The 12,034-nt window shown below is 44.0% G+C and overlaps 1 protein-coding gene across 1 annotated transcript in view; it reads left to right on the top strand.

Moving 5' to 3' along the window:
* Nucleotides 1-12,034, top strand: part of LOC106611959 (AF4/FMR2 family member 2-like) — a 336,588-nt gene that overhangs the window by 71,234 nt on the left and 253,320 nt on the right. The window contains exons 3-4 of the mRNA XM_014212678.3: nt 9,949-9,999; nt 10,572-11,549. Coding sequence (XP_014068153.1) covers nt 9,949-9,999; nt 10,572-11,549 — 1,029 coding nt within the window. The remainder of the gene's footprint in view (nt 1-9,948; nt 10,000-10,571; nt 11,550-12,034) is intronic.

Here is a 12,034-nt window from a genome sequence, read left to right as displayed (position 1 = left end):
TGCATCCCTCTAGCGTAACCCTGTAGCGTGTCCCTGTAGTGCATCCCTCTAGCATAACCCTGTAGCGTGTCCCTGTAGCGTGTCCCTGTAGTGCATCCCTCTAGCGTAACCCTGTAGCGTGTCCCTGTAGTGCATCCCTCTAGCATAACCCTGTAGCGTGTCCCTGTAGCGTGTCCCTGTAGTGCATTCCTCTAGCATGTCCCTGTAGCGTGTCCCTGTAGTGCATTCCTCTAGCGTAACCCTGTAGCGTGTCCCTTTAGCGTGTCCCTGTAGTGCATCCCTTTAGTGTATCCCTGTAGCTTAACCCTGTAGTGTATCCCTGTATCCCTGTATCCCTGTAGCGTATCCCTGTAGTGTATCCCTGTAGCATATCCCTGTAGCATATCCCTGTATCCCTGTAGCATATCCCTGTAGCGTATCCCTGTAGTGTATCCCTGTAGCATATCCCTGTAGCATATCCCTGTAGCGTATCCCTGTATCCCTGTAGCATATCCCTGTAGCGTATCCCTGAAGCATATCCCTGTAGCATATCCCTGTAGCGTATCCCTGTAGCGTGTCCCTGTAGCGTGTCCCTGTAGTGCATTCCTCTAGCATAACCCTGTAGCGTGTCCCTGTAATGCATCCCTCTAGAATAACCCTGTAGCGTGTCAATGTAGCGTGTCCCTGTAGTGCATCCCTCTAGCATAACCCTGTAGCATGTCCCTGTTGTGCATTCCTCTTGCGTAACCCTATAGCGTGTCCCTTCAGTGCATCCCTCTAGCATAACCCTGTAGCGTGTCCCTGTAGTGCATCCCTCTAGCGTAACCCTGTAGCGTGTCCCTGTAGTGCATCCCTCTAGCATAACCCTGTAGCGTGTCCCTGTAGCGTGTCCCTGTAGTGCATTCCTCTAGCATAACCCTGTAGCGTGTCCCTGTAGTGCATCCCTCTAGCATACCCCTGTAGCGTGTCCCTGTAGTGCATCCCTCTAGCGTAACCCTGTAGCGTGTCCCTGTAGTGCATCCCTCTAGCATAACCCTGTAGCATGTCCCTGTAGCGTGTCCCTGTAGTGCATTCCTCTAGCGTAACCCTGTAGCGTGTCCCTTTAGCGTGTCCCTGTAGTGCATCCCTTTAGTGTATCCCTGTAGCATATCCCTGTAGCTTAACCCTGTAGTGTATCCCTGTATCCCTGTAGCGTATCCCTGTAGTGTATCCCTGTAGCATATCCCTGTAGCATATCCCTGTAGCATATACCTGTATCCCTGTAGCATATCCCTGTAGCGTATCCCTGTAGTGTATCCCTGTAGCATATCCCTGTAGCATATCCCTGTAGCTTATCCCTGTATCCCTGTAGCATATCCCTGTAGCGTATCCCTGTAGCATATCCCTGTAGTGTATCCCTGTAGCATATCCCTGTAGCATATCCCTCTAGTATTTCCCTGTATCCCTGAAGCATATCCCTGTAGCATATCCCTGTAGCGTATCCCTGTAGTGTATCCCTGTAGGCTATCTCTGTAGCGTATCCCTGTAGGGTATCCCTGTAGCGTATCCCTGTAGTGTATCCCTGTAGGCTATCTCTGTAGCGTATCCCTGTAGCGTATCCCTGTAGCATATCCCTGTAGCGTATCCCTGTCATGCATCCCTGTAGCATATCACTGTAGGGTATCCCTGTAGTTTATATCTGTAGTGTATCCCTGTAGCGTATCCCTGTAGCGTATCCCTGTAGTTTATCCCTGTAGAGTATACCTGTAGTTTATCCCTGTAGAGTATACCTGTAGTTTATCCCTGTGGAGTATACCTGTAGTTTATCCTTGTAGAGTATACCTGTAGTTTATCCCTGTAGAGTATACCTGTAGTTTATCCCTGTAGAGTATCCCTGTAGTTTATCCCTGTGGAGTATACCTGTAGTTTATCCCTGTAGAGTGCTACCCTACAGAGTGCTTTTGATGCAAAACAGTGTGTTTTAATCAATTATTTGGTGACATTAACATATTTAGTATAGTTATATCTAAAAAGGATAATTTTAAATAATTAAAATCTTTAGATGTTTCACTATTTTTATTTGTATGAAATTCACTAAGGATGGTCCTCCCCTTCCTTTGAGGAGCCGCCAATGACCTAGGCCTATAACGCCAATGACCTAGGCCTATAACGCCAATGACCTAGGCCTTTGAGTAACTTTGCTTCAGGTCATGTTATTATATGAACAAAGGAATCTAGCCTGAGAGCCCTTTGGAGCAGGACATGTAATGTCCATGGCCTTTTCATTGCAAAAGTCCTGATTTTCTCAAAAATATATGTGTGCTGGGTTGTGTCCAGTCTGGGGGATGCTTTCATCTCTGGGAGGAAGGACATCAACATTGTACAGCAGCTGAAACCTGGTTCCATCTTTGTGGAAGCTCATTGGCCACAACAACACTAGGCTCCAGACAATTAAAGCTGTAAAGGAGGAAAACAGAGAAAAATAGACAAGACATTAAAACCCCGCCCCCTTGCATACCAGCGATAACGTTCATTGACCCCCAAGTCCAAGCAATCCTCTCAAAGTACAAAGACAGCATACCTGAAGTTTTGCTTGTTCACCCTCAATCGTCTCCTGCCAGCAGCATACTACTCTGCATCGCACTGCTGGCTTTTTTCTGAAGCTAAGCAAGGTTGGTCCCTGTATGGGAGACCAGATGCTGCTGGAAGTGGTGTTAGAAGGCCAGTAGGAGGCACCCTTTCCTCTGGTCAATTTTTTTATATGTCTAAATAAATATCCCAATGCCCCAGGTCAGTGTTTGGGGACATTGCCCTGTGTAGGGTGCTGTCTTTCGGATGGGACGTTAAACAGGTGTCTTGACTCTCTGTGGTCACTAAAGATCCCATGGAAGTTATTGTAAGAGTAGGGGTGTTAAATCAAATCAAATCAAATTTATTTATATAGCCCTTCTTACATCAGCTGATATCACAAAGTGCTGTACAGAAACCCAGCCTAAAACCCCAAACAGCAAGCAATGCAGGTGTAGAGCATGGTTAACCCTGGTGTCCTGGCTAAAATCCCAATCTGGCCCTCATACCATCACAGTCACCTAATCATCCCCAGTTTACAATTGGCTCATTCATCCTCCCTCTTCTCCCCTGTAACTATTCCCCAGGTCATTGCTGTAAATGAGAATGTGTTCTTAGTCAACTTACCTGGTAAAATAAGGGTTAAATTAAACAAATACTGGTGGAGGAGAAAAGGTTTATGCTGAAAGACAAATTCCCGAAAAATTGGTTATAACCTGAATTAATTAATTCCCGATAGCTTGTTATTGCTTGTTGACTGCTACAGCTGTACTAAAATGCCCTGTACACACTTAACCTGCTTCCGCCCAACAATGGTAATGCATATTTCCGTTAGGGAACACTTACTCTGGTAAGTGTGAGAGTGCAATAACTAAATTTGCCTTTGCAAACAATGCTATTTTTTAAAACTTTGTCTACTCTGTTCAAAACAGATTCTCGTTTTGGGAACAGAAAACTGTATTGAAATCAAATGTTTAATATATGAGAACATTTGCAGAATTTCGGCCAAATCCAACTTGTTCAGTCTTCTCCCGCAGCCGGTCAGTGGGCTTCCTCTCAATACCATATTTGGGAGTGGGGGGATATGGTTGTGAGTGGAAACACCAAGCGGATGCTTCTCATACACCCGGTGAAATATGTCTCATTCATTTATCTGTGGCAACACTTTGCATGATGAAAATATTAGTAAATCCAATGGATCTTGAAATATCCGCAGTAGGAGAGAGCAGGATGTACCATTTGACAGAGAAGCCTTGAGTGACAGAATGTCCCAGCCCCCTCATTATTAAAATATATAAATATATACAGTACCAGTCAAAAGATTGGACACACCTACTCATTCAAGGGTTTTTCTTTATTTGTACTATTTTCTACATTGTAGAATAATGGTGAAGACATCAAAACGATGAAATAACACATATGGAATCGTGTAATAACCAAAAAAGTGTTAAACAATTCTAAATATATTTTATATTTGAGATTCTTCAAAAAACTCTTTGCCTTGATGACAGCTTTTCACACTCTTGGCATTCTCTCAACCAACTTCATGAGGTAGTCAGCTGGAATGCATTTCCATTGTTAGGGACAGACGTTCCGCTAGCGGAACGCCTCACCAATATCCAATGGTATAGAGTGGCGCGAATGACAAATACCTAAAAAATGCAAAAACTTAAATTTTTCAAACATATGACTACTTTACACCATTTTAAAGACAAGACTCTCCTTTATCTAACCACATTGTCCGATTTCAAAAAGGCTGTACAACGAAAGCAAAACATTAGATTATGTCAGGAGAGTACCCAGCCAGAAATAATCACACACCCATTTTTCAAGCTAGCATATATGTCACAAAAACCAAAACCACAGCTAAATGCAGCACTAACCTTTGATGATCTTCATCAGATGACACTCCTAGGACATTATGTTATACAATACATGCATGTTTTGTTCAATCAAGTTCATATTTATATCAAAAACCAGCTTTTTACATTAGCATGTTTTGTTCAGAACTAGCATACCCACCGAAAACTTCCGGTGAATTTACTAAATTACTCACGATAAACGTTGACAAAAAAAATAACAATTATTTAAAGAATTATAGATACAGAACTCCTTTATGCAATCGCGGTGTCCGATTTTAAAATAGCTTTTCGGTGAAAGCACATTTTGCAATATTCTGAGTAGATAGCCCGGCCATCATGGCTAGCTATTTTGACACCCACCAAGTTTGGCACTCACCAAACTCAGATTTACTATAAGAGAAATTGGATTACCTTTGCTGTTCTTCGTCAGAATGCACTCCCAGGACTTCTACTTCAACACCCAATGTTGTTTTGGTTCCAAATAATCCATAGTTATATCCAAATAGCTCCGTTCTGTGCGTTCAAATCACTATCCGAAGGGTGACGCGCCGGCGCATTTCGTGACAAAAAATGTCAAAATATTCCATTACCGTACTTCGAAGCATGTCAAACGCTGTTTAAAATCAATTTTTATGCGATTTTTCTCGTAAAATAGCGATAATATTCCAACCGGGAGACGTTGTATCCGTTCAAACACTGAAAGTAGAAAATGGAGTCGTCACATGCACGCCCGCGCCAGTGCCATTGTTCTCAGAAGTACCACTCTCCAAAACCCCTGCTGTTTTTCGCCCAGAGACTGCAGAGTTATCATTCCACGTTCTGGCGCCTTCTGAGAGCCAATGAAAGCCTTAGAAAATGTCACGTTACAGCAGAGATCCTGTATTTTCGATAAAGAGGCTACAGAAGGTCAAGAAATGGTCAGACAGGGTACTTCCCATATAGAATCTTCTCAGGTTTTTGCCTGCCATATGAGTTCTGTTATACTCAATGACACCATTCAAACAGTTTTAGAAACTTCAGGGTATTTTCTATCCAAATCTACTAATTATATGCATATTCTAGTTTCTGGGCAGGAGTAATAACCAGATTAAATCATTTTTTATCCGGCCGTGAAAATACTGCCCCCTATCCCAGATAGGTTAACAGGTGTGCCTACTTAGACGTACATTTGTGGAATTTCTTTCCTTCTTAACCTCTATGGGCTAGGTGGGACGCTAGCGTGCCACCCGTGGTGCACTCCATCAACAGCAGGTGCATTTCAAGAGCGGCAAATTTGAATCCAAATAAATGTCAAAATTCAAATTTTTCAAACATATAACTATTTTACACCCTTTGAAAGATAAACATCTCCTTAATCTAACCACGTTTTACGATTTCAAAAAGGTTTTACGGCGAAAGCATAAATTTAGACTATGTTAGGACAGTACATTTACAAGAGTTGTGTGTAATGTTTTGTCAATTCAAAGACCGGGTCACCAAAACCATAAAACCAGCTAAAATGATGCACTAACCTTTTACAATCTCCATCAGATGACACTCCTAGGACATTATGTTAGACAATGCATGCATTTTTAGTTCTATCAAGTTCATATTTATATCCAAAAACAGCGTTTTACTATGGCATTGATGTTGAGGAAATCGTTTCACTCCAATAACCGGCAGTCAAGTCAGCGTCACAAATTAAATAATTAAAATTAGAAAACATTGGTAAAATATTATATTGTCATTTAAAGAATTATAGATTTACATCTCTTGAACGCAATCAACTTGCCAGATTTAAAAATAACCTTACTGGGAAATCACACTTTGCAATAATCTGAGCACTGCGCCCAGAAAAATACGCGTTGCGATACAGACTAGACGTCATGTTGGGGAGATCTAAAATCGAAAATACTATGTAAATAATCCATTACCTTTGATTCTCTTCATCAGATGTCACTTCCAGGTATCACAGGTCCATAACGAATGTAGTTTTGTTCAAAAAAGCTCATCATTTATGTCCAAAAATCTCCGTCTTGTTAGCACATGATCTAAGCCAGCCGGACTTCTCGTCATGAACGAGGGGAAAAAATATATTTACGTTCGTTCAAACATGTCAAACGTTGTATAGCCTAAATCATTAGGGCCTTTTTTAACCAGAACATGAATAATATTCAAGGTGGACGAATGCATGCTCTTTTATAACGTATTGGAACGAGGGTACCCAACATGAACTCGCGCGCCAGGTGTCTAATGGGACATCATCGTTCCATGGCTCTTGTTCGGTCAGATCTCCCTCCAGAAGACTCAAAACACTTTGTAAAGGCTGGTGACATCTAGTGGAAGCAATAGGAAGTGCCAAAATATTCCTCAGCCCCTGTGTTTTTCAATGGGATAGGTTTAAAGGTAATACAACACATCAGGTATCCACTTCCTGTCAGAAAATGTCTCAGGGTTTTGCCTGCCAAATGAGTTCTGTTATACTCACAGACACCATTCAAACAGTTTTAGAAACTTTAGAGTGTTTTCTATCCATATATAATAAGTATATGCATATTCTAGTTACTGGGTAGGATTAGTAACCAGATTAAATCGGGTACATTTTTTTTATCCAGACGTGCAAATGCTGCCCCCTAGCCCTAACAGGTTAACCAGCATGGCTACCACAGCATTCCGCAACGATACGCCATCCTGTCTGGTTTGTGCTTAGTGGGACTATCATTGTTTTTCAACAGGACAACGACCCAACACACCTCCAGGCTGTATAAGGGCTATTTGACCAAGAATGAGAGTGATTGAGTGCAGCATCAGAAGACCTGGCCTCCACAATCACCCGACCTCAACCCAATTGAGGTTTGGGTTTGGGATGAGTTGGACCGCAGAATGGAAGAAAAGCAGCTCAGCATATGTGGGAACTTCTTCAAGACTGTTGGAAAAGCATTCCTCATGAAGCTGGTTGAGAGAATGCCAAGAGTGTGCAAAGCTGTCATCAATCTAAAATGTATTTAGATTTGTTTAACACGTTTTTGGTTACTACATTATTCCATATGTGTTATTTCATTGTTTTCATGTCTTCTCTATTATTCTACAAAGTAGAAAATAGTAAAAATAAATAAAAACCCTTGAATGAGTGGGTGTGTCCAAACTTTTGACTGGTACTGTATAAAAACATCAATTTACAGCAGTGTAACCTATCTGTGAATAAAATCTATAGTAGATAGCCAGATAAAGTGAGATTGTTATACTTCTACGTACTAGTGAAGTTACTCCTTTCATCAGCTGTAGTTAGTCTCTAACCAGAGCAATCAGACTGCAGTCAGTGTACTGAAGGACAGCCCTGCTCCAACCCCAGCAGCCCAGGGCTCATTCCTTCTCTACACAAGAGCCCTTTGTGCCCTGTCTTTGCACTCACTGAGAACGACAGCGTCTGGGAGGTCTACAAGTGCCCCTTCAACATCACACTCTCTAAAAATACTGAGCCCTCACCGCATGGCTTAAATAACCTGTGTGTGCTTAGGCTTCCCTTTGGAGGACATGCTGACGGTGGAAAACAGACTACTGCTTTGGGCTGGTTGCTGGTTGGTCAAACACAGACTGCTGTTGCAGTAGGGTTCGGTCTATGCTGCCTGGTCTGTTTGAGGCTTTTCCATCTCTGGCTCCTGAAATGATGACTGACCTGATACAGGGGTCAATCCTTAGTGTGTATCACTCCTCGTTTGAGACAAACATTTGGACACATCCAGGACTTTGAAAGACCCGTTGAAATCCATCCAGTTGTCTGGTTAGATATCCCAAACGCTTGGCGACTCCCTCCCTCTCTCCCTATGCCCCTGTGTCCTAATAAACTGGCCCATTTCAGCCCTAATGTCAACCTCTGCCATCACTGCTCAGCAACCACTCCAATGCCAGTAACTGGGGATAGTTATCCATTTGGGTGAGCTAAAATGCAATTATTCTTGGAACAACAACCGCACAGCCATTAGAGTTTTATGGGAGACAAGGGTGGTCAGGGGTGATGCTTGGCATGCAGAGAGAAGTTTAGCCCTAGCTGGCATCCTCTTCGGTTGCCAGGTCAAAGGTTAACCACCTAGAAGATAATTCCCCCTCACAGCAGCATGTCTCTTCATGCTCCACACCATCCCTTCCCCGGACCATCAACCATTTTTTGTTTATTTACTTTTATGTTGTTAACATTGAGTTGTGCAAATACACAGGCTTATGCTTCCTGAGTCTGACGTAGCGTTGTACTATTGCTATCACCACAGTCCTCTGTGATACCAAACGCTGCTACACTGTACGCATGTATCTTTTCCCTTTGTTGCCTTTCAATAGCCTAATTATATCCCTATACAGAAAACAGCTTTTCATGGCTTGGCAATTTTATTGTATGACTGAAATTAATCTTCATTTGCAGTTGTTTTGAAATAGATAGTGATGTGTTTCTGTTATAATTTCTGTTTATATAGGGTGCATCTTAGCGTAATGCATGTTTTAGTGCAATTTTTGTACGTTCTTACTAGGCTCTTACACATAAAAGGCTTGGCCTGATATAACAGTAATGTGTTGCACATACTGTTATATCTGAAAATCCCTGTGTGACTGCATTCTATGCTGAACTACCAAAATAAATAAAACAAAACAATAATAAAACAAATAAAACAATTATTACAATAACGTTTTTTCTTTTTTAAGAGGGCTCATGATTTTAGCTTTTATTGGAGGTTTTCAAAAAAATGAAGGTTTACCACTGAGAGATACTAGCTAGAAGAGAGTAGTGTGTTAACAGTCACATATCACTATTGATTGACAATACAGTTGAGCAGATTATACACTTAGTGAGATTATCCCATTGCTCTACTATATCCCCCAGTGTGACTAGATTATACATTTAGTGAGGTCATCCCATTGGTCTACTATATCCCCCAGTGTGACCAGATTATACATTTAGTGAGGTCATCCCATTGCTCTACTATATCCCCCAGTGTGACTAGATTATACATTTAGTGAGGTCATCCCATTGGTCTACTATATCCCCCAGTGTGACTAGATTATACATTTAGTGAGGTCATCCCATTGGTCTACTATATCCCCCAGTGTGACTAGATTATACATTGGAAAGATTATCCCATTGGTCTACTTTATCCCCCAGCGTGACTAGATTATACATTTAGAAAGATTATCTCATTGGTCTACTTTATCCCCCAGTGTGACTAGATTATACATTTAGTAAGATCATTCCATTGGTCTACTATATCCCCCAGTGTGACCAGATTATACATTTGGTGAGGTCATCCCATTGGTCTACTATATCCCCCAGTGTGACCAGATTATACATTTAGTGAGATCATCCCTTTGGTCTACTATATCCCCCAGTGTGACCAGATTATACATTTAGTGAGGTCATCCCATTGGTCTACTATATCCCCCAGTGTGACCAGATTATACATTTAGTGAGATCATCCCTTTGGTCTACTATATCCCTCAGTGTGACTAGATTATACATTTAGTGAGGTCATCCCATTGGTCTACTATATCCCCCAGTGTGACTAGATTATAAACTACTGTCTTTTTATACTGACAGACAGAAGCGCCCAGTCTATCCACTTTGGGGGGGACCAACAACCTAAACAAGGTATCTATTATCTATAGATCCACACTAAGAATGCTTGTTTTAATCACTTGTTTAATACATGTTAATACACCAACTGTGCCCTCTTAAAGATGGATTTCTGAGCGTGCTTTGTACAGGACTATAGTTTAATACAGTTTGTAAGGTTTGTATTAGACTCAGAGAAGGGCTACTTACTTTTTCATTTTCCTGAGTTGCTTTTAATGTACAGCCTAATCGTCTTGCTCACTAAGGCATGATTTCACCCTTTTCTATGTACGCACGCACACACGCACGCACGCACGCACACACACACACACACACACACACACACACACACACACACACACACACACACACACACACACACACACACACACACACACACACACACACACACTACACCTCTCTGTCACACACACTGCCTGCAGAGTTCCTGTCTGTCTGTAATTAGGTGTATCTCTGATGACCTGCTGCTCTCTGTCAGTTGTCAGAGTAGTGGGGAATGATAACCTTGGGGAGAGGGCTAGAGGCTGTAACTAACTATACATCTCACCGTCTCTCCTCTATCACTCTGTCTGTCTCTGTCTCTGTAGACAAACAAAGGTGACGCCCTGGCCAACCGGGTGCAGAACACTCTGGGGAACTACGATGAGATGAAGGAGCTCCTGACCAGCCACTCCAACCAGAGCCACCTGGTGGGCATCCCCAAGAACTTTGTTCCCCAGACCCCTGGCCCCATGGAGAAGCAAGACCAGCCCAGCTTCTTAACCAAGGGAGGCCAGAGAGGGAGCAACAGGGTGGGCACAGGGAACCATACCACCTCCATGCCCCCTCCTCCCTCCTCTTCCTCTCTGACCAGCTCCAGCCTGCTGCACGGCCATCAGAGCTCCAAGAAGTCCTGGTCCTCCGACTGGTCCCGGGGAGCCCACTGCAGCACCCAGGGGGTGGGAGGTCAGGGGGTGGGGGGCCAGGGGGTCCACGGGGTGGGAGGCCTGGGGGTCCAGGGGGTGGGGGGCCCATCCTGCAGCAGGGGGAAACACTCCTTCACCCATGAGCAGCAGCAGCAGCCCCAAAGACACGAGGAGCTGCTCATCTCACAGGGCGAGGTAGTGGACCACAGGGGAGACTCTAGCAGCAGCCCCTCCTCCTCCTCCACCTCCACTCTCTCAAGGAGGCACGGGGGCGGGCAGCAGCAGGCCGCTAAGGCCCCGTCGGCGGCCGAGCATGGCAGCTACAAGGACAGCAACACTCATGTTAAGTCTCCCCTGGAGCAGGAGCCGGGCTCCCACGGGGCCAGTTCCCCAGTGGCCTCTACCTCCCTGCTGCCCAGTGGCCTCTCCACGCCCACCTTCCCGCAGGGTCTGCACGTCAAGCCCAGCGCCGTGCAGCAGCAGAAGCCTACAGCCTACGTGCGGCCCATGGACGGCCAGGACCAGATGCCCCTGGACTCCCCGGAGCTCAAGCCTCCTCTGGAGGTGGTGGATGTGGGCTACAGCAACCCAGCTTTTGGCAGCACCATCACCAGCTCCAAGAGCAAGCTGCCCAAGCTGACCCTGACACAGACTGGGGAGGTAGGGAGCTGCATGATTCCCATAACACTACAGTACACACACACTGGCTTGGAGATAAATATTAAGTGCTGGGGAAAGGCCATTTGTTCTGTGTTAGATCGGCTGGCAGTAGGAAGGGGAAACAGGTTCAGCCAGATAAGATTGGTCTGTGACTTTCCCTCTGTTTTTCATTGAGTCCTGGCAGAGACTGAACTTGACATAGTGGAGAGGCCTCATTAATAATCGGCCGTTGATTTTTCCTCCTCTGGCGGGCAGGGCTCCTGCTCCTGATCCCAGCCAGCTGAGGGGCCACAGGGTTAAGGGGCCTTCCCTCCTTTTATCTAGTTTACCATACATACACACACATACCCACCCACCCACGCACACACAGTCCCTCACTATGAAATATTCATCTCCGAAGGTAAATCACTCCTGATTAATAGCCATTTTAATTCACATGAGCTTGTTTCACTTATTCATGTAACCAGTTCTGACATCTTAAAGTC

This window comes from Salmo salar, chromosome 09 (genome assembly GCF_965601325.2).
Source record: "Salmo salar chromosome 09, fSalSal1, whole genome shotgun sequence".
Taxonomy (NCBI): Eukaryota; Metazoa; Chordata; class Actinopteri; order Salmoniformes; family Salmonidae; genus Salmo; species Salmo salar.
The sequence above is the reverse complement of the archived record's forward strand: the minus strand, read 5'-3'. Positions and strand labels throughout refer to the sequence as shown.